Source organism: Haliotis asinina, chromosome 8, assembly GCF_037392515.1.
Source record: "Haliotis asinina isolate JCU_RB_2024 chromosome 8, JCU_Hal_asi_v2, whole genome shotgun sequence".
Taxonomy (NCBI): Eukaryota; Metazoa; Mollusca; class Gastropoda; order Lepetellida; family Haliotidae; genus Haliotis; species Haliotis asinina.
This window is the reverse complement of record NC_090287.1, coordinates 10,342,655-10,369,543: the sequence shown is the minus strand read 5'-3', so window position 1 is coordinate 10,369,543 and position 26,889 is coordinate 10,342,655. Positions and strand designations below refer to the sequence as shown.

General features: G+C 41.6%; 1 protein-coding gene across 1 annotated transcript; it reads left to right on the top strand.

Moving 5' to 3' along the window:
* The first annotated feature begins 11 nt into the window (after positions 1 to 11).
* Positions 12 to 26,847, top strand: LOC137294586 (CCAAT/enhancer-binding protein zeta-like). The gene is made up of 28 exons (XM_067825633.1): positions 12 to 151; positions 1,110 to 1,205; positions 1,390 to 1,439; positions 1,686 to 1,977; positions 2,991 to 3,093; positions 3,948 to 4,136; positions 4,686 to 4,753; positions 5,477 to 5,602; positions 5,890 to 5,935; positions 6,952 to 6,995; positions 8,216 to 8,300; positions 8,498 to 8,582; positions 8,923 to 9,019; positions 9,398 to 9,482; positions 10,392 to 10,506; positions 12,101 to 12,242; positions 17,650 to 17,730; positions 18,155 to 18,202; positions 19,508 to 19,673; positions 19,793 to 19,935; positions 20,246 to 20,345; positions 20,962 to 21,082; positions 23,368 to 23,465; positions 23,787 to 23,844; positions 24,143 to 24,375; positions 25,077 to 25,173; positions 25,769 to 25,893; positions 26,514 to 26,847. The coding sequence occupies exons 1-28, from the start codon at positions 29 to 31 to the stop codon at positions 26,684 to 26,686; spliced, it is 3,189 nt and encodes a 1,062-aa protein (XP_067681734.1). The 5' UTR covers positions 12 to 28; the 3' UTR covers positions 26,687 to 26,847.
* The last annotated feature ends 42 nt before the right edge of the window (positions 26,848 to 26,889 follow it).

Sequence of the window (26,889 nt, the reverse complement as noted above, 5' to 3'; positions counted from 1 at the left end):
CAGGTTCCGGTTCTCCACTTCCTGAAAAATGGCTGGAAAGTCGAAAAAGAAAACACGTGTTTCCAAACTGGAAAATAAGTCAGTAGACCTGCCAAAGAAAATCAAAGAAAAATTAACAATAGATACAATTGTTTCACTTGGTGGCAATAAGGTAATAAGAAAGAGACGATACAATATACAAAAATTAGAAAAACAATTATGCAATCGAATAGACTTACACTAAGTTGCAGACAGAAATGCTTCCTTTCATGACGGATGGCAGCAATTACACAGCACCGCGTGCTGTGTATAACCCTCCTGCTCCGTCTGTTGCACTTAACATACATGCATCTTTCTGTTCAACCAATGATATATCCATGTTGCCGCCGCCATATAGCTGGAATGTTGCTGAATGCGGCGTAAAACTCAACTCATTCACTCACTCAGCATGGTGCATAATTGATGGATACTATGAATATTCATTTATTATTAATGTTCAAACTATTAATTTGCCATCAAAGGCGACTCAGCTTGTAAGAGGCGACTAACTGGATCGGGTGGTCAGGCTCGCTGACTTGGTTGACACATGTCATCGGTTCCCAATTGTGCAGATCGATGCTCATGTTGTTGATCACTGGCTTGTCTGGTCCAGACTCGATTACTGACAGACCGCCGCCATATAGCTGGAATATTGCTGAATGCGGCGTAAAACTAAACTTACTCACTCAAACTATTAATTGAGGTTTTTCAAACGTTTTGTATAAATATTCGCCCAACAAAGGTTATGAGAATGCGTCTGTGACTTGTTCGTGATGTGAAAAGTTGTTTCCAAACACCTCTGTGAAACAACAGAGTAGTTTATTTCTGTGTTATGTCATTCCAAATTACAAACTGCCATAAACCATATGTATCTCTACACACACTCTCACTGAATAAATCCAGTGATGTTGTGAGTTTACAATATTTGTTAACTAACAATACCAAGCAGCAGTACATCCTGTCATTGTTAATAACAAGAACTAGTTTTTGAAAATATCTTGTTTTTAATAATATCCAATCCATCCAAATACAGAAATTCTGTGATGGCTTGAAGATATTACATGTCCTTATGTTTTTGTGTTCTTGTGCAGAATGACCTGCAACTTGTGGCAGATTTGGAGGACACTGAAGAGGACATTGAAGGCTTTGTCGAGGACTTTGATGCAGAACCAGTCAAACATGATGAGGTACGACATGCACTGCAACTGTGAATAGGAGGAGTTTTCTCCCTTTTCTACCAGTCAGCATGATAAGAGATTAGGTCATTTGAATGGCATCAGTTGTATTTCTCATAAAATGGTTTAGATGTCTCACATTCACAATGCTAATGTTAATGTATCTATGCTTTATGAGTTTGTGATTTTTGTCTAGATCCGTGATCTCATAAAGAAACTTGACCTACACAAGTACAGAGACCAAAGGTAAGTGCTTCAACCTTCATGAAAATTCTTTCATTGCTATTGAAATGCAAAACTGGCTTCCATGGAGCTCAGAAATCATATTAATGCGGCTTGTTTGTAGAATCTGTAAGCTGGGTGATTTTGGATCACTGTCTTAATTTTACTTTTACTTAATTTTACAAGCGATGGGTTAAATTGATAATCAAATGCTGTTTCTTCATGTCATCTTGAATGTTGGATCAAAGAAAATCACTATGTTGTATGCAGCATCATTGCTGATGAAGATGAAGCTGATGATGAAGATGTATCAGCTCCAAAAGATGAAGACAAGGATGAAACAGTGACACAGGAGGAACAGATAAAGGCTGTGTCCAGTTCCACAAAAAAGAAAAAAAAGAAAAACAAGTTCAAAGTCCAGGATGATGAAATTTCCAGTTCCACGGATCCTGTGGACTACAGCCAACTGAGGACAATCAGGGTGGACTGGGACAAACATATCACTACCTACAAACCCCGCAAGTACCTCATCCTGAAGGGAACAGAGAGATGGTATGATGAGGTAAGGTGTTTACATACCTTCATGACACATCAACTTCACTACTTGTTTTCCTTACAGTATCCTCTAGCGGGTTTGGAAATAGAGGTGTAAGAAAGGTGTCCTCAAGCCCACTGTTCAAAATGTGGTCATTGCAATCGCTAAGAAGTCAGAAAGTGCAAATGACTTCCTTTGAAAAGACGTACTCATCATTAGCTTATCAAGAAGAATTTTTTCAGGATAGGTGAAAATGGGCTCAATGAAAATATGTTGGAACGCATTTTAGAAAAATCGTTGAGGAATTTCAGAATGAATACTAGTATTCTAAGTAGGAATTACTTAATTGTCAGGATCTTGCTTTGTTACTTTTACCTTTTCAACAAAACCTTTGTGGTGTTGATCTGTTGTTTTCATATTGAGACCATTTGCTTACTATGCATATCACATTCTCTGTCAACTTACCTAATTAGGTGTGTTTACATGTTGACAAACTGGAATACCATCAGGATGATCTGTAAACAACTACAGTGTAATGCAAATTTTGATATATATATAGCTAACTGACATTCATTGTCAGCATTCAGTTTCATGGTGTAAATGCAGGGCAAAGGTGCTTCACCGGGCATTGCAGAGTTACCTACCTTAGTCATATCAGAATCCAATTGCAATGATTGTGTTTCTTATTCTACTCAGCTGTGCACATTATTTTCTCTTATGCTCACACATAGTGATATAACAGAAATGTTGTTCATGGCAGTGTTAAACCAGAAGGAAACTTCTTTTGATATGTCATCAATTGACATCCCATATAAATTATTTTCGTTGCAGGGGAATGGGGTAACCTGGTGGCCAAACCGTTCGTTCATCATGGCAAAGACACGGGTTCTATTCCCCATATGAGTACAATGTGTGAACCCAATTTCTGGTGTCCCTTGCCATGATACTGCTGGAATATTGCTGGAAGAGACATAGAGCTAAACTCACTCACTTTTCCACTGGTGTAACTATTTTGTAATATTTGACTTCTGTTTTGTCAGGATGAGGCTCCCAACATTGGCCAGACAACTGAGTCTGTAGTACAACAGATGGAGTCATTTGCATCAAAACTGCTGGTGGATGAGGTGGCTCTCTATGCAAAACGTGAGAACATGAGGAGTTAATTATGTTTTAAATCTTTGAGGGGCATATAGAAGTGGAATGTATGAGAAAAGCAGAATTTATGAATGTCAATTTCTTTGTTGTGAATAACATGTCTGAAATCACCTGATGAGGGAGCATCAGAAACATCAGAAACATGTTATTCACAATTAAGAAGTTGTTCTGTCACAGATGTTCGTGGCACTGTCATCTCCAGCGGATAGATAGCACACAGCAGCAGGTATAGTGTCATTGCTGCATGGGATCTTGGTCAGTTAGTGAAATAGCATCAATGATACATGTCAGTGCAGCAAGGTTTTGTTTCATCAACAATGACTGTATGTCAAGTCATTTGATTCATAATTGATGTTTACTTAGTAATTGTTATTGTTGACATTGTTTAGGCCTAATTGTTAGGCTATGTATTACTTTGTGTTTCATAGGATCAGAATTTGTACATTACCTTACTCTTGCTCAAGGTTGAATATCGCTCAAAGAACCAGTGTAGGAAATAGGTATTGGCCCACTAGCCTGTGGCTAGTTATAATCCAGTTTGGCCAGTAACTATCCACAGTCACTGGCTCGACTGGCTATTGAATTATTACAGGGTCATTCCAAAAATAAATCATAAATAAATAGTGAATTATTTTGTTATCTAGTAACTCTCAGGCGAGTCTGACTGGCTAGCAGAATTTGGAGACTATTTTGGCACAGTGCATAGAATAACATTTCGGTGTAGATTCATCAGATAAATATGGCCTCCAAAGCAATATTTCCTCAATATACATGGAAATATTTCACTACCTTAAAGACAAAAGAGTCCTTTTATGACTATATGTTGGCATACTCTACTTCAGAACGTGAAAACAGCAAGCGATCAGATACAAAATGGATGAAGACTGTGCTGGCATCTGGCACGTCATCTGACAAGATCGCCGCCCTGACACTTCTGGTCGGGGAGTCCCCTGTGCACAATCTTACCAGCATGGAGACTCTTCTCAATATGGCCAGGAAAAAGAGCAAGAGGGAAGCAATGGCTGCTGTTGGTAATTAGCTTTTATCTGGTCCTATCTGTAACTTTGCCGTGATTAGACACCAACTTTTTCCATTTTTCTCCACTAACTGCAAACGTTATGCTGATTAATTGAACGAGGATAATGCATCAAATGCTAAAGAGAATGTTCAAGTCTCATATATGTAACCAACTGCTTTCTTAAAGTTTTTTGTAGAATTTGGGGTTTTTTTAGTTTCATCTTTTATGGAACTCATGACAGTAATCTTTTCAACGTTACAAACTTGTTTTACAATATACCAATTCATGTGTAAATAGTAGCTATAAACTGTATGGATTATTTTGCAAAATCTAGTTCAGAACAGTTCATGAGGTGACATAAACAAACGTCAAGGGTCCATCAACCCATGGGCCCCGAGGGATCAGTGAACAACATATTTATCTAATGGACCCATTCTCCTACTATGCTCTCACCTTCTCTTGACCTGGTGAGCTGTTAGGTTAGGTTAGGTTGTCAAGCTACTGTGTGCTTCTTTTAGTAAAGATATGGTGTCTTAATCACGTTGTCTCCCGTCTCTGCCAGAGGCCTTGAAGGACCTGTTCCTGTCTGATCTGTTGCCCAGCCACAGAAAACTCAAAAGTTTTTATCAGGTATGATTTTAATGTCGTAATTTTTTTCTTGTCACATAGAAACTTAAATACTTAGTTCCCTGAAGAGAGCATAAAATCACTTACCTACAGGTTGCCTCCCCTTTCTTGCCAAATCTGTCTCACATGACCTGAGCTATGCACCTTGAGGCCTACAGTGAAGCCCATTGTGCCGAGAGGTGAGGGTTGGGAGGGCCCTACGAATGATAAGTCAGGATAGGTATAAAATATCAACTGACATTGTAAAGCAATACCAGAGTAATAATGAATATTTACACTATATTAACTGCAGTAAATTTAATTAATGAAAGAATCTCTGAGGTTGATTTGTGTTCTGTTCTAGCACAATGGTCAAGGTAAACTTTGCTTAGTTGTGTCATGACTCACTGACTTGGCTGTTATGTTGTCATGTCCAAATTGCGTAGATCTATGCTTATGATGTTAATCACTGGATTGTCTGGTTCAGACTCAAGTATTTACAGACTACCGCCATATAGCTGGAATATTGCTATGTGCAGTGTTAAACTACACTCACTCACTCACTGTCATGACAGATGTGAAGAGCTTGAAGTCAGAATGGTTAAACTATTATCTGAAATCAATATGAGTATTAGTGTATTGTGAGATATAGTTAGGATATATGGAAATAAAGGGAGGGAAACAAGTGTTCAAACCTCTGTGTCCAAGTACATCCATTGAGTGAGCTATCTGTACGTTCTCTTACAGCAATCTTTACCTGGACTAGAGAGACTGGCTAGTGGAAACAAGGACACCATTGACAAGACACTTCTGCTGTGGTACTTTGAAAATCAACTGAAGGAGAAATATGCTGCATTTATTAAAGCTGTTCATGTGAGAAGACTTCCTGTGTGTTAAAACACTGAACTTCTGTTTTTTTTAATATTAAAAATGAAAACTTATATATCCATATACATTTGCCTCTTGATCATTACACCAACTTCCAAATGCTTGTCAAAGAAATTCTTCAAAACATCTGTTTGATTTCTTCTGATTTTAACAGTGTGAAATGTAGTGGCATAATCTGTGTGGACGCTACTTATCTGCAGATGAAACTGTTACATGGAGTTTGGGATTATAGTTTTGTTTGTCATGCTCTTAAAGTTGATGTTATGCTTCAGACGATGTCACATGATACATTAACAACGCCCAAAGAGACAGCTTTAAGTAAGTAAAGTGTATTTATGTCACAGACAATGTCTTCCTCCCTGTATATTCCAAATAAGATCTGTTCTGCCTGTCGACCCGTGAAGGTCTGTGTTAGAATAGGCCTTCGGGAAACCATCCTTACCATAAAAGGTGACTATGCTTGTCCTAAGAGGCAACTAACAGGATCGGATGGTCAGGTTCACTGACTTGGTTGACATGGTCAGGTTCGCTGACTTGGATGACACATGTCATCAATTTCCAATTGCGCAGATTGATGCTCATGTTGTTGTTCAGTGGATTGTCTAATCCAGACTCGATTGTTTAAAGACCGCTGCCATAAAGCTGGAATATTGCTGAGTGCGGCATAAAACTGAAGTCACTCACACTCCCTGCCAGTCATTTAAACTGACTGAAGGATCTGGGGTCAAGCACAGTGAACAGATCAGATTTATATCAATCATTATTTGTTTTGGTCCAGACACAAATGTTTAAAGGCTGCTGTCATATACCTGGCATAGATTTTCGAAGATCTTTAGCACGAAGATAGTCGTAAGTTAATGTTAATACATGGCACTTATGACTGTCTTGGCGCTAAGAGAGCTTCGAAAATCTGGGTCCTGGAGTATTGCAAGTGTGAAGTTAACAGTGAACACTGACTTTAATGTGTTTTGTGTGACTTTGAAATGATTAGATTCAGGGGAGTAGCTTGGTGGTTAACACATTTGCTCGTCATGCCAAAGACCCAAGTTTGATTCCCCCCCACAGCTGCAATGTGGGAAGTCCAAGTCTGGCGTACCCTGCCATGATATTACTGGAATACTGCTTAAAGCTGTGTAAAACCAAAGTCACTCACTCAGTTGAAATCATAATAGAAATGAGATATTACACGTAAAATAGGATAGCCTTCTTGTCATAAACTTGTGTTTTTCATTCAAAATATACATAGAAAAATTGGATATCTTGCACTGATAAAACTGTACTGTTAGCCTAGTGACACATCCACACGTTAAACTGTATGACATTTCCTTCCCCAGGTACAATATACTACTTGTTGGCCAACAAGCCGGAAGGGGAGAAGGTGAGTGTGGATCACAAGACCTGGTGGGGGAAGGGGTCCAGATTGATTTGGTTGTTATTTTCTTTATACCAATTTAGGCATCTCATTGCTCTTACCCATGACAAACCATCATATGGCTGTACATATGGCTGTAATACTTGGACAAAGCATCTTAGACTATCTAACTCAGTTTGTTCCATGTTTTTTACCACCTTACTTGACATGGTAAAAGTGGAATTGTTTGGACTTACCACATTGATAATCCTTACTTTCATCTCACAGTTTTGGGTATTCTCCTTGGGAGAATATTTGCCATGTGTCTGTTGGTGAATAATTGCCATATGTCTGTTGGTGAATATTTGAAATTTTGTGTATATGAGTGAATATTGGCATGGGTCTATATGTGAATATTGTCCATGTGTCTGTAGGTGAATATTGGCCATGTGCGTATTGGTGAATATTTGTCATGTGTCTACAGGTGAATATTTGCCATGTGTCTGTAGGTAAATATTTGCCATGAGTCTGTAGGTGAATATTTGCCATGAGTATGTAGGTAAACATTTTCCATGAGTATCTAGGTGAATATCTGTAATGTATCTATAGGTGAATATTTGCCATGTGTCTACTGGTGAATATTTGTCAGGTGTTATGGGTGAATATTTACCATGTGTCTATGGCCAAGTGTCTATTGGTGAATATTTGCCATGTGTCTATTGGTGAATATTTGTAATGTATCTATAGGTGAATATTAGCCATGTGCCTATTGGTGAATATTTGCCATGTGTCTGTAGGTGAATATTGGCCGTGTGTCTGTAGGTAAATATTTGCCATGAGTCTGTAGGTGAATATTGGGCATGTGTTTGTTGGTGAGTATTTGCCATGTGTCTGTAGGTGAATATTTGCCATGAGTCTGTAGGTGAATACTGGCCATGGGTCAATAGGTGAATATTAGCCATGTGTCTGTTGGTGAATATTTGCCATGTGCCTATTGGTGAATATTTGCCATGTGTCTATAGGTGAATATTTGCCATGAGTCTGTAGGGGAATATTTGCCATGTATCTGTAGGTGAATATTGGCCCTGGGTTTATAGGTGAATATTTGCCATGTGTCTATTGGTGAATATTGGCCATGTGTCTGTAGGTGAATATTGGCCATGGGTCTGTAGGTGAATATTTGTAATGTAGCTATAGGTGAATATTGGCCATGTGTCTATAGGTGAATATTGGCCATGTGTCTGTAGGAGCTGCTGCCCATGTTGGCCAACAAGCTGGGAGATCCAGACTACAAAATAGCTGCCAAGGCATCATTCCTGCTCACCAGGCTAGGTAAGCAAACAATAGCACATCTAATCCATCCTAACCTGTATAAAACATCTACCAGTGATGACTAGCAGACCTGCAAAAGTCCACTTGACTGATTGAAGTTCATCAAATATAGTATTGTTGAGTTTGATGTTGTTGAGTGTCAGTTCATCATCCCAGCTTCATAAACTGATATCAGTTGTGTTGTTCCCCTCTTGTAGTGAGTCAGCACCCAAACATGAATGCTGTGGTGGCCAGTGCTGTAGAGGTGATCCTGTACCGGCCGAACATCTCTGAAAGGGCACAGTGTGTATTGTCAATTCTTAATCTCAACAAAGACACTGTTCAGATTACTTGACGACAACATAAAACAACAGATTATCTTTTAAAAGCTGTACCACCTTATATCTTTTGAAAACATCTTTTTGAAATCTTACATATTGGGGGTTTTTTTTGTAACCCTTATAAGAGAGCCTTTTTCAGAAAGGGAGATATTTTGTAACTTCACAGTATTTTCCAAAAGCCTCCTAATTATGTTCCTGCTGTAATAATGTGTCATTAAGAAACAAAAACTCATATTGTAAAACATCCGTGATTTTTAACTACTGCGGATAGTAACTGCCAATGATGATTTTGTTTGTTTCAGATATTATGCAATGTGTTTCCTCAACCAGATAGTCCTGGATGCTGAGGATGAAGAGCTGGCTTCACAACTCATTAAGATTTACTTCTCCTTTTTCAGGGTAAGCCACTCACTCACTCTGTTTCTGTCTCTGTTTCTGTCTCTGTCTCTCTCTATCTATCTCTCTCTCTCTCTCTCTCTCTCACTCACTCTTTCTTAGTTTCTATCTTGCTCACTCTCATTCTCGCAATTTCTCTCTCTCAGTCACACAAACTCACTCACTCACACTTTTTTTTACAATCCTTACACCCATGTCTTATATCTGGAATATTGCTGAGTGTCTTATACCTGGAATATTGCTGAGTGTGTTATATCTGGAATATTGCTGAGTGTGTTATATCTGGAATATTGCTGAGTGTGTTATTCACCAACAAATGAACAAACTTTCCTTACTGGCTTCTACCTTGTTCAGATCAGTGTTGTTACGTTTGTATTCCAGGCTTTTGTCCAGAAAGGGGAGATTGACAGCAAGATGATGAGTGCCCTGTTGACGGGAGTCCATCGGGCTTTTCCTTATGCTAAAGGTGAGAGGAGTTCTAGTATCTGCTGAACATATGTGACTGGTCACAATAATACTGAACCTTTTCTTACATAAGTCGAACTAGAGGCTAATTATCTGACATGGTCGAGTGACTAAGGGTTCTAGATTTGACAATGCAGTGTCAGTAGGCTTGATTCTTTTTCAGAAGAGGTCCTGATTGGGGTAAAATGAAACATACAGCTTTATGGATTACAACTTCTTGTTTAGTACTTTGAGTGACATTTCGATGTGGATTCTTACATCATTCTCAAGCTAAATGTAAATGATCATTTGAAACATTTCAGCCTTGCCCAGGATGTATACAGGCGTTTCCTGTTCGTGCGTTACTTAGGATATTTGTGCGTTACTTAGAAACATTTCTTATTGTGTGAATGCTTGTTGTTTTTAAATGAAGGGACTCTTCCTCTAATGTCTGTATCTATCAACTGCTTGATCCAGCAGGTGTATTACCACTTTGGATCTTGGTGAAAAACAAGGTTGTCCGCCACTGACTTAATGAGTTATCTCCCATTCTCGTGGCTTAATGAGGAAGTAACGTTATGAAGTGTAAGAAAGAGGAATCCTATTGGAAAGGGTGGGAGAAAGTTATCATTTGTCCAAGTTGGTAAAACCTTACCCATATTAACAAAATTTTGATCATTCACAGATTTGGGCCACGTCCTAGTTACTGGTCAATGATGTAAACAACCATTTACTATCGTGCATCGGCAATCTCGGCAGGAAATGTGTTTACCGTTAAAATAGGAAACCTGCAACAATAGGAGATGGACCTGTACATCACACCCATCATACTCATTAAATACTTTGACTGCCAAGACACTGAGTGATTGTGGTGACTTGTGTATCAGATATGGATGTCTTGTATTCGTGATGTGATTGTAATCCTGTGCAGGTGAGAAGAGTTACCTGAGCGAGCAGCTGGACAGCCTGTACAAGATTGTGCACCTGGTCAACTTCAACACTAGCGTCCAGGCTCTCATGCTGTTGCATCATGTCACAGACTCGAGGTGAGAGGTCCTTTTATCTCTGGTTCGTCACATTTGAATTCAAACTAATTCTAAAGATATCCAATCCGCAAGTTAATATTCCACTCTCCTTTCGTAAGGATGTATTCAGAATCTCTAGTTTGCCATTGAATGATGTGAAATTGTTGCAGTTCAAATAAACTGGCAGCCAAAGAAACCCCACCAAAATAAAAACAACTGTAAATTGTCAAACTAATTGTCAGTCTGTTTGAAAATAGCTATAAACACATAGCTGGAATCACAGGCAAGCTGTAGCGCAAATGGGGTTGCGCAGCATAGAGAATATGACAAGTCTTCTTATATGCAGGCGAAGCGAGCAAAGGTTGGCAATGTACATCCCTCGTTTCGGATCAAAAATAATTTTTCATATCAAATTAAAATATCACAACCATCAAAGGTACACTCCCATTTCCTCACTTGGTTGTACTCTCACATTTTCTACCCTATGTTTAATAATTACTCACATGAAATATGTTTTATTCAACATTTTAAACACCACTCGTGGTATTCAGATCATTCTTCGCCTACATTACCCCTGCCAGCTTCAGGGTGAACGGAGTGATGGAACAAGAATAAGCTGAAATTAAAAAGAAATACTACATTGCCTAATTTAATCATGAACATGTTGGAGTTTATTTGTCTTATCTGTCGCTGTTGTTAAAATTTTTGCAACATTTATTCTACATCAAAACACTTCTGGCGTAATAGGTGAATGAAGCAGGGGAGGTAACTGTAAGTATTCCATATAGAATAATACCCTCCTGTTCCTTCACTCCGTTGAGCCGGAAGCTGGCAGGGCTAATGGAAGAGAAGAACTGTCTGATATACCACAAGTTGCGCTTAAAATGTTGAATAAACAATATTTCTCATGAGTAATTGTTCAGCATGACATTGGAAATGTGAGAGCACAATGAAGTGAAGAAATCGGTGTATACCTTTGATGGTGGCAATATTTTATTTGGACATGAAAAATATTTTTCGAACTGAAGCGAGGAATGTACCTTGCCAACCTTTGCTCACTTCACTCGGTTCTCTATGCAGCACAACCCACTTGTGCTACAGAGAGTGAGTGAGTGAGTTTAGTTTTACGCCGCTTTTAGCAATATTCCAGCGATATCACGGCGGGGGACACCAGAAAATGGGCTTCACACACTGTGCCCATGTGGGGAATCGAACCCAGGACTTCGGTGTGACGAGCGAACGCTTTATCCACTAGGCTACCCCACCACCCCACTTGTGCTACAGTTTGCCAGTGCTGGAATAGAGCATGTCTATTCCCAGTGAACACTGGCATTTCTTACTTTAGAACAAAGACGGATTTCCCTCAGCACTGAGGGAAAATTAGTGAATTGTTTAACCTCTGATTTGGTGGGCTTTTTTTCATTGTGTTCTTTTTTTTCAATGTCATAGATTCAATTGGTATTTTTGATAATTTGTTTGGATAAGTGCATACTGAAAGGTATCAGAATCTACAAAATTGTGTTGCACGTTGCATGTGACCTCTAAACCAAAACATATTTTGTCCACTATTTTTGTAACTCTTACTTATTTTTGACAAGTTAAGTATACCTTCTAGGGAGACTCTCAGTGACCGGTTCTACGTGGCGCTGTACAAGAAGCTGGCTTCCCCAGCCCTGAAGACATCATCTAAACAAGCCATGTTCCTCAATCTCATCTTCAAGACAATGCGCACAGACATGTCTCAGAAACGTATCAAGGTGTGTTTTATATTCTTTCGTAGAGATTGTATCTGGCTGTGTTTTGCAAATCTGTTTAATTCTTATACACACCTACATGTAATCATGGTGACCACAAGGGGTTGTTAAATGCTTTGTATGAACCTCCCAAAAATTTCCGCCAGACCACAATGCTGGTTAAATGTAGAACTTGCTAGCCCTGACCAAAGGTTACCTGCCCATAGAATATTTTCATTTGTGTAAAATTGTTTACTTACCTTACCATATATCTATAACCTTACCATATGTCTATAACATATTACCTCAAGCTTCGCTTAGTAGGAGATCTGACAGTGTTGAATTGCTATTCAATCTTGAATGGCTTCCTCGCAATCGATAACTGTCGTGATACGGAAGTATCTGGATCTCCTCACTGCGCATGATTTTACTTCAAGTGTCGTCTGGTCTAGATGCGTTTGGGTTGCTATCTCTTTTTTTTCAACTAATAAAGCTTTGACTTACTACGCTTTACACTGATTCCTTTACAAGTTCTTGGTGTTGTGTGTGTATTTTCAATCTTTGTGTTAGTTTTAACGTATAAATTCGTTAATGTACACTTGTCGGCTAGCTGGTACGAGACACGGTATCGTGTCTCCTAATTTAGCTGTTGCCTCTGTAAATTTTACAGGATCGGTTTCAATTATCAGCGAATTCTTTTCGTATGATAGTTTTCCGCTGTATCTAAACTTTGTGCTCTGATTTTGTCACTTAGCGATGTATGTAGTGTAATTTTTGCTGTCCCTTTCAGAGTGGCAGCCATTTCACTTGTCTATTGCAAGCATGCTGTTGCACGTGAGAGTGGAGCAGTCCATTACGTGATAAGGGGTATTTTTTCTTTTATCCTTATTATCACATTTATATTTCGGTTTATTACAGTAGTTGTGCATGACACGTCACTTCGTGTGGATTGCAAAGGCCTCAAGTCCGGAAAGTCACCCTTACTGCCCGGACTGTGCTAAGGTGTTGTGCACCCTTCAGCAGGGCTGTGCAGCGTGTACAGGGTTATCAAGAGCTGAGTTTAAGGCATGTTTGGCCGTGGTCAGGGAGAGGAAGACTCAGAGACTGCAGAAGATGTCACATTCCCCTGCATCCTCTTCTGGATCCAGATTATCTGTTCCCTGTACACTGGAGGTGAGACAATGCAGGAGGTACCTGGGGCGGTGTCTGATACTTCTGCGAGGGTGGAGCCAACGCTGAGGCAGACTCGGATGACGCTACTAATGGCGACGTCTATGCCGATCCCAGACAGGAGGTTGGGTGGAGTTGTTTAGGCCTGACGCCCAAGCATGCCCGGAGGTGCAACAGATACTTCAATCATTACTTGTACCTGCCCCTTCGATGACATCAGGTGTATCTCAGGATCAGGCGGTGCCTCCGACTAGGGCTCCTCTGTTGGTTCGTGAAGCAAGGCTGAGTGAGAAGCGCATCCAATTACCGGCGCCAGTGCCTGTGGGCTCATCTCAACTCACCGATACGCTGGGCTTGGAGAGATCGGCGCCAGGGTTGGACACACTGGCATAAGGAGCACTGAGGGGCGCCACTACTATCACCAGCGGAAGAGTAAGTGCAAGGCGACCGGGTGTCAGGAGATCAAGATCTAGGAGTCCCCGGAACAGCTCGTCCAGTGTATGTCGGTACCGCCATTCGTTGTCCAGATCGTTGGGGCAGATCCCTCCACCGTAGAAGAAGGAGTCGCCTCCTTGTGCCAGACAGTCAAAGCACAGAAAGCAGGCGTGTGAGCACAAGTCGGGCATCTCCTGGAATACTGACGGTCTGTGATCAGGTCTGTGATCCCGCCACATCCCACGGTGGTCGACGCCATATCCTCCCTGAATGAAGACTTTGCTAATCTGTCGTTGCATGCTACGATCAGGGCGCCCAAGTCGAAGAAGCAGGACTATAACGGGCATAGTCTTGACTTTGCGAACTCCTTGGAGGTGTTGGATGAAGCCATTAGAAGACTATCTTCCACCACCATGTATAAGGTACAGGACAGATTACAGGCCATTGACACGGAGCTGCGGCGCATCCTGAAGCCAGTCTCAGTGCTAGCATCAGCTACATCAGCGACGACTGTGGATTTGACGGAGCCTAACGAGTCCAGATTGGAACATTTGTCATTGCTAGTCCTATGGCAAGGCAAGGATGCTTGTTCATGGCAGGAAGAATTCAAGAGGTGTCATAAAAGAACTCCCTTCTCCTCAGAGGCCCTCTTCAGGAATGCTATTCAAGAAGTTTACAAGGAACATGCAGAGTTAACTAACACAGAGGTGTCATTGTCAGCATTTGAGGCCCTATTGTCTGCTTTTCGTGATAGAGCGGGAACATGCAACAGAGGGAAGAGACGCTACATTCCGAGGAGGGAATCCGTCAGATCCGCCTTTACAAGAGGTCATGGCCAGGGCAACGTCGCAGCCGATTGTTGCAAGCCGTCAGACACAACCAGGGATGCCCCTGCCACCCCCGGGAAGGGGAAGCGCCCCTATTCAAGACGTTGAGGGTGTCACCAGTCATGACTGGGATCTCTTGCCCCTAGCCGTGCCAGTTTACCCTTCACCAGTAGGCGGGAGACTGGGCATCTTTTGGAGGAACTGGTCCATCCTCGAAGATCTCTGCATTACCAGAATCCTAAAGAAGGGCTACAAACTACCGGTCATACAGTCTCCACCATTGACATCTCAGCTGTCGGCGCAGGTGTATCCAGAGGCGCAGCGTCAGTTGTTAGCAGACAACATCAAGGTGTTATTATTGAAGTGCAACACCGAGAAAGGGCTGGACCCACACCTTTCGCCAGGGTTCTACTCTCCGGCCTTCCTTATTCCCAAGAAGGACTCAGACAAACTATGCATGATTCACAACGATTCACAGCGTTCAACGATCGTTACTTGATGGAGCCTCGTCACTTCAAGATGGCATCTCTGGAACAGCTGCACCTCAAGTTGGTCCCAGGAACATGGCTGTGCAGTATCAACATACAGGATACATATCTGCATGTCCCCATCTACCCAGCTCACAGGAAGTTTCTGAGATTTGTATTCGAAAGTCAACATTACCAGTGGTGGGTCCTGTCGTTTGGCATTTCCACGACCCCGTAGCTGTTTACCAGAATCATGGCGCCTATCAGTCGATTTCTTCATCTCAGGCAGATAGAGTTCGACCTATACATAGACGATTGCCTGCTCAACCAGTTCGAACCTCAGTTGCTATGCAGACAACTAGACTTTGCCATCTGTCTCCTGGAGCAATAGGGTGGAAAATCAACTTCCCACGCTGGAATTGGTGTTTATCGGGGCCTGTTCCAGACACAGTACGACCGTGTTCGGATCCCTCTCGACAGGTGGGAGAAGATTTCCTGGTTTGTAGCGAAGGGACTGTCAGAGCCGTTACTTCTCAGGGAGTGGCAGTCTCTGTTGGGCCTACTGACGTTGGTGCAGGACTAAACGTGCAGAGGGCGCTGATGTTACGACCGTTACAGGGGTACCTCCTCCCATACATACAGGCACATGATGTTACGACACGGCTGTTGCTTCCGGTACATCTGCACCAATACCTGCGCTGGTGGACGATCGAGTCAAACGTCTGTGACAGAGTTTGCTTGACCAAGTTTATGGACGATGGACGCTCTGTCGATGTCTTGGGAGGGACTGGACGTATATGCCTTCCCACCACCAGTACTAGTACCAGCGGTATTTGCAAAACTCAAGCTCATGGTGAGGATCCATCTGCCTTTGGTCGCGCCCTGGTGGCCATCGAGGACATGGTTCCCAGAATTGTGCCGCCTCACAGAAAAAGATCCGTTCCAGCTTCCAGAGTGAGATCAGTTACTGGGACATCCCCACAGTCAGACACTGCATCCGGACCTGGCACGGTTTCATCTATGTGCCTGGACCATTGGCAAAGGACTTTGAGGGCCAAGGACTACTCGTCTCAGTTGGTGAAGATCATTGCACAGGCGCACAGAGCTTCCACCCAATCACTCTATGATGAAAAGTGGACTACTTTTGAGAAGTTCTGTGCCCAAAAGTCGCGGGACTCACTGCTAGTTTTTACGTTATTTGCGGTGCTCGAGGAAGCTTGGGGCAGTACTATTGAGACTGACCTGTCAGCACATAAATTCAGTGTTACCTGTCAGAGGTTATAGGAGGGTCTCGAAGATCCCTGAACTGGTCACTATGTAGAAGGCATTCTAGCTGGAGGACCAAAAGGTTAAGTTCCAAACGTTGAGCTACAGCACTTGAGAGGTCACCCCTACGAGCTGCTGAACAGGGCATCATTTGACAACCTAACAAGGAAGATGGTGTTTCTGTTGGCGCTAGCTACAGCGACGAGAGTTAGCGAAATTCATTCGCTGGATGTGACCAGGATCCGGTTTTAACAGACTAGGAGGCATGGGGCTGTTCTCTTTCGCCGTCTTTGGGATTTCCTGGCTACCAGACAGGAATATATTGAGGGGCTACAGTCTTTTCGGACTGTTTTGTGGTTGCACAGCAACTGACGCGTCCGTCCACCCTATAAGGTACGATTTTACTTACCTTGGTCTATGAGGGTCTTGTACTTACGGGAGATAATGTACCATACCCCTCCGGTGGTTAATACGCGACTACTCTGATTCTGGTTCCAGTGGACCTTCCCAAGAGATTGTTGCGGCAGACTGGTGTACGGTGAATCAGTAGTGGTCTGGCTGCCCCGAGGCATATGTGGGATGTTAAGAGGCTGACGGTCCTCTGGAGTCCTACACCACTGTCCTGTCTGTTGTATCCATATGCTATAGTCCTGTTGTAAGTAAAGTAAAATATTTGTTTAAATCTAAATATTTTAGATATTTAAATACTTACCTTACCATAGGGCATTTAGTCCCTCCCAACGCTGGATCCTCCTCCCTACTACTGACTCTTCGAACCTAGAAGTAAAAGTGAAGTTCTCGTGGAGTCTGTGCGCATGCGCAGTGGGGAGATCCAGATACTTTCATAACATGACAGTCGTCGATTGCAAGGTAGCCATTCAAGATTGAATAGCGATTCAACCCCATCAGATCTCCTACTAAGCGAAGCTTGAGGTAATATGTTATAGACCTATGGTAAGGTAAGTATTTAAATATCTCAAATATTTAGATTTTAACAAATTTATCCAGACCATCGCACAGGTGAATTTGAGAATCTGGCAGTCTGTTTGAAAATGACTTGTCACGGGCGGTCAGACAGGCAGGTATTTCGAACACTGTTATATGTTTATCAGTTTTAAGAACGTTACATAGCAAGGCATATTTGAATATGATTGTGCATTTGGTTGTTAAATGTTCAGGAAATGTGAATCCCTAAGTAGCCTCCTTTCAAACTGTATAATAGAAGTAAGCAAAAGTTTGATGGTTGAGTTGCCTCTCCTGTTCCAGGCTTTCATCAAGAGGTTGCTCCAGGTGTGCTCCTACCACAGTCCCCAGTTTGTGTGTGGCGTCCTCTTTATGCTGTCCGAGGTGAGGAGTACCAGCCATTCAAGTCGTGGGAACATTCCACATGCGGTTGCTGTCATCATTTGACAGAAAAGACTATAACATAACTCCAAGGGGTAGTACTCCTACCCCAAGCCCCCACTAAATACATGCACAGTCTCACAGCATCCTCAAAACCCAGACAAACACAGGGACACTTTTACACACTCTCTAACGCTCAGCCTTTCTCAATTACTCCAGGAATATAAATCCATAGGTGCAAGGTTTTCATGAAAGTGAGTTCCCTGTACTGAAGTGAAAATGTTGCGTCTCTGAACAGCATCTCACATAAGAGCAGTTTTAACACAAGCAGTTTGTTCTAGTTGTTCTAGTGATTTCTGTGTTTCTAACATACAATGCTATTTCAAGTGAATACTGTGCTATTAATACTCTTACTGGCTTGTTTCAGGTGATTAAGAAAAGACCTGACATCATCAACTTTTCCCAGTCTTTTGAGGTAAAATAATACCTATGAGTTGCAGTGGGGTAGCCTAGTAGTTAATGCATTTGCTCATAACACTGAAGACCTTGGGTTCGATTCCCCACAAGGGTGCAATGTGGTAAACCCATTTCCAGTTTCCCCCTGCTGTGATATTGCTGGAATATTGCTGAAAGCAGTGTAAAACTAAACTCACTCACTTTTACCTACCAATGATATTTAAGCGTTTCACTCAGCAATATTCAAGCTACAATGATGGCTTGTAAATAATTCAGTCTGGACCAGATAAACCCAATGTCATGCAGTTACTGTGACCTGCAGTGAGTCACTGTGGTGGCCTTCAAATTGTGGATTTATATCATTTGAAAACAAATTCCCATTGCTATCCACTCTATCGACCCAGACCACTTTGCAGATATGGAAGAGAATGACATGAGTGACTGTGTGTCACCATTGCCCATCATTGTTCACTAGCCTTACACCAACCTATAACATCCATGTGCAGGGCAGTAGTCAGTCTAAGTAAACCTAGTCTCAGTGTTATTCTCTACACTCCACCACAGAGTCAAACAAACCCTAGTAGAAGGTCGTGTCAGGTAACCTTTGAGCGACCTATGACCGTCCAATCAAATGCTAGACGGTTAAATAGATTTAACCAATCATACAACGGCTACTACTTAGGTCACTGACACAGATCTCTCCACAAACAAATGCATATAACACTGTTGTCTTACCTGCACTATATATGCTTTAGGGTTTCTGTTGACATGGTTACCATTAGCTAATTTTTCTGCAAGCTGACATCCTTGAATATTGCCAAAAACACTATTTTCAGTGACTGTTTGCTCACGGTGGTCATGGTTGCAACGTGCAGCACATGCATCACCTGGAAGCGAGCGTACGCTAAATATAATTTGGTATCGTTCGGGTACGAACCTTTTCGAGATGAACAGTTCAAAAGGTATTTGCGAATGTCCACTTTCGCAATTTGGTAAGCTGTGTTCTGATTAGTCAGTCTCAAAGGTTACCTGACATTACCCCCAATAAGGTCTTGTTAGACTCACTAGTGCGAGTGCTGTTATATCATCTTACAAGAAGACCATTTCAGGATGGGTCTGGCCTTCTGTACTGGCCTTCAGTAACCCATGTGTGTCGTAAGAGTCAAATATTGGGATTGCGTGGTCAGGCTCGCTGACTTGGTTGACAAATAACATCAATTCCCAGTTGCGCAGATCAATGCTTATGATGTTGATCACTGGAACTAAACTCACTCACTCACTCACTCACTCACTCACTCACTCACTCACTCACTGTCTTGGTCAGGACTCTGATGATGAGGAACACTTTGTGGACCTGCCAGAGGAAGATGAGATGCCATCCCAAGCAGCAAGAGAGGGAGGGGAGGGTAAGTCTGAGGTCAAGGTCAAGGACAAGATGGAGGTCAAGAAGAATCTCAAGTCATCATGGGTTCATCGGAGGAACAAGCAAGGTGTGTATCTTGGTAGAGAGTCGAGGAGAAACACTCACTGAAGACTGAAGAAGAAATAGATTCTACATGTATGGAGTGGGGTCCGGAATTAATCACAAAATGTGAATGATGTTTTTCAGACAAGATGACACTAGGGACTTATGACCCGTTCCACCGAAACCCAGTGTACTGTGGTGCTGATCAGGCCTGTGTGTGGGAACTGGAGAAGCTTGCAAACCACTTCCACCCCTCGGTGGCACTGTTTGCCAAAACACTGCTGCAGGTGAATATACAAGCCTTGGGAAGAGTAGGCAGGTTTTGGACACTGGTTGTTCCTTGGACATTTGTAAGACAAGATGATGCCAGAAGAATGTAAGAGTAATTGTCAGAGATTTTTTACACTAGTTTCATAATAAATAGAAACATAAGTTGTTCTTGAGGGATTTTTAATGTATCTTGTGTGAGGGAAATCTATGATACTGTTTGTTCATGGGTGATTTGTAACAAAACGTCTTGCTGACATTAATGATTTTCACATGTTATTGCTGTTTGGTTTGTGGAACCAGTTTTTCCTGATACACTAACATTTTCAGAAATCCCCAATTGTGTACACAAGTGACCCTCTGCAGGATTTCACCCTCATCAAGTTTCTCAACAGATTTGTGTACAAGAATCCCAAGAAGCTGGAAGCAGGTAAGCTCCAGCTAACTTCATGGTCCTCACTCTGGGGTGGTCAAAGTGTCTCATGTTTTCACCAGCATCTACAGTTCAGGTGCATCTTGTCTTAGGGACCACAATTGGCAGATTTGAGATACAAAGTTAGAGGTTGACACAAGGTTTCAACATTTGCAACCTGCTGACTCAAAATGTTGGACCTGTGAAGGTCCCAGGGTAGAATAGACCTTCAGCAACCCATGCTTACCATAAAAGGCGACTAATTGGGTGGTCAGGCTTGCTGACTTGGTTGACACATGTCATGTGTTCCCAATTGCGCAGATTGATGCCCATGTTGTTCATCACTGGATTGTCTGGTTATTTACAGATCGCCGCCAATTAGCTGAAATATTGCTGAGTACGGCATAAAACTAAACTCACTTACTCACTCACTCAATAAAATATAGTAGAGAGTGGAGACAGATGATCCCAAGGGGGACATCCTTAACTCTTTGTTCATGTAGACAAGAGTCTGACTTTAGATCCGAGTAGGGACTGGACTTTTGTGGCCCATATTTTGATCCTTCTGCAAAATCATGGAGAAAACAAGCCTACATTCCTCCCACACTTGCAATATCAGTGTTTCATTTTGCAGTTTCTAAGAGCGTGATGAGTGCCAAACAGTCTGTACCAAAAAATCAGGTTCCTGTGACCAGTGACAGTTTCATAGACAGAGATGAGAACAGCATCCCCGAAGATGAGAAGTACTTGTACAAGTAAGGCTCAGCTTGTGTTTGTGTGTTACCCAACCAGTCACCTGTTTCCCTGTCCATGTCCACTCTGTGATTATGTACAAGCAACTACACTTGTAGAGAAGTGAGTTCACTGATTCATGTCAGTGTAATGCAAGCAACTGGTTAAGTCTGAAACATATTAATTAGATGACCTCTGCCCCTTACACCAGTGTAGTGTCATGGGTAGCTAAGATCAAACAGGCCTAGCTGTCACTGTGTGAGGATTGCTTGTCCTGCTACAGATACTATTATTCACTAGCTATTGAATACACCCAGAATGTCCACTTACTGTAGCTTGAAGCATTGACAGTGTAGAGATAGTACGTAGTCCTGTCATGTCAAGCTTCAGAACAGTGATGTTGGTGGTCAGGCGCTGTTGCATCATTATAAGCCCAGCTACTATGAACATCAAGATCAAGTGTAGTGTACAGTTACTTCATTTTGTATGCCCACCAATCGGAGTTGATAAAGTTTTTTACTACATTCAATAATTTGCTCAATGACAGCATGAACTTTGAAATAAAACATCACTACATTTGATGGTTGACAAATTCAGTGACCCCTTGTCTGTACCATTTTTTATAGCCATTGCCTGTGAACCAGTTTTACTCTTACCATTTATGTCTGAAACACTTGATATCATATTACAATCAGTTTGCATTATCATATTGTTACAGTTAATAAATTGCCTTGACAAAAGTTATAAGAAATCCCCTTTGAATCAGCAAAATATAACAGACAAGTCTAAAATATTGAATAAAATATTGAGAAAACAACAAACAAGTTGAAATGAATCACAATACAGATTTCTAGTACAATGCAGTTGAGTCACAAATCTAAGGTTATGGGTCACAGATATAAAATATTAACTCACCAGAGTCTACTGTGAGATCTGATATCCTAAATGGACTTGTTTACACAGAGAGCAGTTAGGCACGAAGTGTCAATCTAGAATGTAGATTGTAGGTCAGATGTTTTAGCAAACAGACGATGTTGATAGGCAGTGGCTTACAACTTCAGCATAATTCCGAGTGTAATTCCATGTGATATTCCCCGTCCACACTACACATTCACCGGCCTTTATATATGCTGACAGTGTTGGGGACATTTGAGCAAAGCGTGATTGTATTGCCATTCACTTAGAACTTTCTCGATAGCCGCAAGTCAACAAGATAAATAACCAGCTGAGGGAGGCAACTCTGGAGGGCTATCAAAAAAAGGCATCCCGCTAAAATACTGTTGCCATTGAATGTACATGGTGCGAATTGCAACCCACAATCCACACTCGAAACTCTAAACATTCTGACCCAATAATAACTATCACTAAATGATAATGCAAATGAGAAACAACACTATCTCGTAGCAATATATTCTCTTAAAAAAATATAGGGGATCATGAAATATATCTGAGCATCACCTAAATTATTGTGTGAATATTTTTTATAATCATGGCAAACAGACCCCACGTTTAATAGAAGTTTTGCATGGGACTTTTACATGTGATTCTTGAATTCAAACCGTGGGTATTTTCTCAGTGTTTTGTGAATAGGAACGTGAAGATAGTCGCATTGATTTAGAGAGCATTTTATGTCAGTGAGAGTTTCATTTGAAAGCCTCTACTAGTGTGTACTTGTTTGAGTGAGACAAGTCTAATACTGACCCCCATTCTCCATTTCTTTGAGGACTAGGAACAATCGGGAGTAAAATCACAAACCAGGAATCTGAAAGGGGAGTGATCGCACTTTTTTGAGAAACTCCATTATCATTTGCCTTAACTTAGCTAGTGTGAGCAATTTGATGAAAAGAACTCATGATATTAGAAGTAAGTCTTCTAGTAAAAATTGGGAATCCATGGTAATCACAAAATTTACTCAATACAACTCAAGCAAAGTATTACAGGAAGTATGATGGCTCTTGATGTCCTCAGACATGTAAGGGATGCTGGCAATGTCTGTGATGTATGACCTTTTCTTGATAATGCTGCTGTGCATCAGGAGAACAAATACTATACGTACATTACCATGGCTACGTCATTTCTTCACTCAAGACAGATAATATGTCTCATGGCTCTTTGCTTGTTATGTAAGCTCGTATCTCCAGGTGTGTTAATGGTGTGGTTGTAATGTTCACTTTTTATTCCAAAGGCCCAGGTATGATTTCTAACATGCTACAAATTTGTGAAACAGATTTCTCTTGTTTCCCATTGTGATGTTAATGCAACATGCAGTAACAAAGCTGAATAAAACCCCACTCACACCTCTCTTCAGGTACTTCAGCCAGAAATCTGTAAGAGATAAGTTGAAAGGGAAAGATGACGGCAGTGATGTTGACAGTGTCAGTGATGGAGAGTTTGATGAATACTTGGGTAAGTGTCTTCATTTGTCCCAGTATTGTGGTGAACTTAGACAGGAAACACAAAATCAGTGCCTGTCATTAGCAGCCATGTTGACATGTTTTGAATCAGCCTCTATATAGGAAATTCGGAGGTCAGCAGTTAGCAGTAGTGCAAGATGTCAACTAGAATAAGTTGGTAAGAAGTCAGATATTTTAGCAACTCATTAATTAACCACCTGTTCCCTTCCTGAATCAATTCAAACTTTAGTATATGTGTTAATACAGATGAAGAATGTGTATACAATTTTGTAAGTCAGCAGGACTGAAAAGTGTTATTCTTTCTTCACCACAGATAAGTTTGAGCGAGGAGCTGACCAAGGGGAGGACTTCTGGGATTTCGACTTTGCAGGGTAAGTCGAGGGTAGGAACATCCTCAGTCTTCGTTGTGGTATGTGTCAATGATAAGCAGGTGAAGAATGTTCTTTAAAACTACATGGAGCAGTTCCATATTGTCACAGATACAGTAGTTGGCCTAGGTAGGGTGAATTTGAAGACATGCTTTTTGAAGTCCAACAAAGAGTTATTCATTTGCCATGTTCTTTATCATTATTAAAATTTCATATGGGTATCCACAGAAAACTGAGATATCCTGGTTTGTGCATTTTTCTTGTATAGCTGCTCAGTGAGCTATTTCTTTTCCGTGTGAAGGGAGTTTGGCAAAAAGAAGAGTAAAAGTAAGAAAAGCAGCAAAGTCCCAGAAGATGAAGAAGAAGAGAGTGATGATGATATTGATGACATTGATGATGATCTTTCCGGGGAAGAGATGGATCTGGATGATGATGACTTGGCTGCTGAGTTCAAGGCAGAGATGGAAGATGCAATGGGAGATGGGGAAGAGGAAGAAGAATTTGATGAAGAAGAAGTGGAATTCTCAGATGAAGGTGCTGAAGAATACTTTGCATTACTGATCAGTATTCCATGGGAATTGTGGAACAGTGTCCATTTTATAGATTCACACTGCAAAGGGACGTTTGTTTTGTTATGGTTGTATGATGTTTGAACAGGCTGATGTTCATCATACTATTTATCTCATTTTCATAGTCCAAGTGGGAGCTTTGTGATAGCCAAGTGGTTAAAGCTTTCGCACATTGTTAAGTCCATTTTTGTTGTCCCTTGCCTTGATATTTGATGGAATATTACTAGAAGCAGTGTGAAACCCCAGTGACTCTCTCACTCCAGTCCAGTTAACTGGGATGAAGCAGTTATTCCAATGGGTTAGGTTTCCACCACTCAAAGAGAAACTGAGAGAGCTGAGAACGTGAAATGCTACTTTACAAAATGCTGTTACGTTTTGCCCTCTATTTTACTGTCTCCCATACAACCAGTTTGGATAATGGTGGTGTATTACTGTCACTTCTTACTGTGGGAGCAGTAATTCTTCCTGAGACAGTGTGTACTGCAAGGTGTAGATGTAACATAGGTCCCTATTCCTGATGGAAACATGGTCTGACAGACCCTGTGTTCACCTGTCCAACTGATTTACTGGCCAGTATGGATATGCTAGGGAGCAGAAACACTGGATGGATGACTGTGAGAGAAACAGTGTGCAGTGTGATCATCCTGTTATGTTTGTCAATTACAGATGGCTTGGAAGGACTGAGTAGTCGGAAGAGAGGGGCTGATCTTGGGGAAGACGACTTCATGCCCACTCAGCGAAAACGAAAGAAGGATAAGTCAAAGTGAGTTTCAAATATTGTTGAAAATGAGGTCAGCAGATTCATGATCAAACAAATATACAAACACCATGCAGCTTTTGTCCCTGCCTGTGATCCAGGCTGGTTGATTGGCTGGTTGGTTAACACCCCACTCTGCAATGTTCCAGCTACATCGCAGTACTCTCCAGATGCGTAGCAAGCCAGTTTTTTCGTGTAAGCCCAATAGGTGGCAAAGCTGAATATTCAGATTGTTTTGAGGGCTTGTCCAACCTTTTCAGTGACAATCCTGTGTTAGCCAGGGCTATGTTTTCTAATGGCAGCTGCACCCCTAGTCTGTGACCAATCAAGTCTGCTCCAGACAATCCAATATGCATCAATCTATGCAACTGGGATACAATGATGCATCAACCAGGTCAGCAAGCCTGGCCACCCAATCCCATTACTCGTTACTCATCTCTTGAAACAAGCATAGGATTCTGAAGACCAGTTCTAACTTGGAACTTCATGTGTTGAGTCAGTCAGGAAATTCATAGTGAAGTGACAGAAATAGCGAGATTTTAGTTAATCTTCTTGTTAGCAAATGACTAGTTGTTGATTTACATTTGCCGAATGTTTCCAGACACGATAGTGGGAGTCTGTTTGCTGCAGCCGAGGAGTTCTCCCACCTGCTGGACAGTGAGGGGGTTGGGGGTCAGGCCCTGCTGGCAGGGGGCACCCACGACATGTCCAACACCGACAACTCAAGTAAGTTGGCAGCAGTTGTCTATCTGGCCTCGTGGCAAGAAATTCATCTCGAGCAAATGTAGCAGGGCATGGAATCATCCCACAGATGACATCCTTATCTTTTCAGCGTGCTGATCGGGTTTACTTCTTTGATCACATGGACTTCCAACTTTGGATCAGAAGCTCCATGGTTTGAATCCCAACATGGGACTCGGAAAGTTTATGGTCGCTACAAAAACTTGAATTTAGTATATAAGTTCTAAAACTTGAGTTATGAACATTTGTCCTTTAAACAGGGATGAGAATTTTCCGTGAAACAGCAGAATTCTGTGTATTTGATGGCACTGGTGTCTTTCATGATATATGTTCTATTGTTTCAGTTAACATGACTCCAAACATGCCCATCCCATTTTCCTCTTTTTTTCACTCATTTTCACCCATTCTCATCCCTGTTTAAACATTTGCTCCAAACAGGATAAAGAGGAGGTGAACTTATAACTTGATGACCTTACAGGTAACATTCAAATTCTGAAAAATAATAGATATGCATGGACAAATTGGCCCAGGAAGGTGATACTTTGATGTGTGAGACATGTTGTTGTCATGTGCTTGTTGACCTCTTCCTCATTCCCTCGTTAAAGGTGCGAAGCAGCTCAAGTGGGAGGCGAAGAGGGACCAGTGGATCAAGGGAGACTCCTGGAAGTCTCGGCGGAGACAGAAGGGCAGCAAGGGAAACTTCAAGCACAAGAAAAACTTCAAAGCAAAAGGGGGATTCAAGTTTAAGGGTGGGAAGCAGAAAGCAGGGAAAATGTAGTGATTGGCATGAATGTCATTGTTAATAATCTGTTGTTGAAGTATTTCTGACGTGTTGTTGTTATGTTATGACCGACAGAGTGATGGCAAGGCATTGTCACTGTATTGTACTGTGAGATATGTGTTCAAAACAGTTTGTAAATAAAGGCTTCTATATATTGACCCAGGTTTTCAGAGTTTTACTCTCCGGGGCCAAAAGATCCA

What these genes read in the sequence shown, in the direction of transcription:
- LOC137294586 (XM_067825633.1), top strand. Translation starts at nt 29, where the DNA reads ATGGCTGGAAAGTCGAAAAAGAAAACACGTGTTTCCAAACTGGAAAAT. An exon ending in CAGAGAGATGGTATGATGAG is followed by an intron (nt 1,978 to 2,990) that starts GTAAGGTGTTTA and finishes CTGTTTTGTCAG; the next exon opens with GATGAGGCTCCCAACATTGG. An exon ending in CATCATGTCACAGACTCGAG is followed by an intron (nt 10,507 to 12,100) that starts GTGAGAGGTCCT and finishes TATACCTTCTAG; the next exon opens with GGAGACTCTCAGTGACCGGT.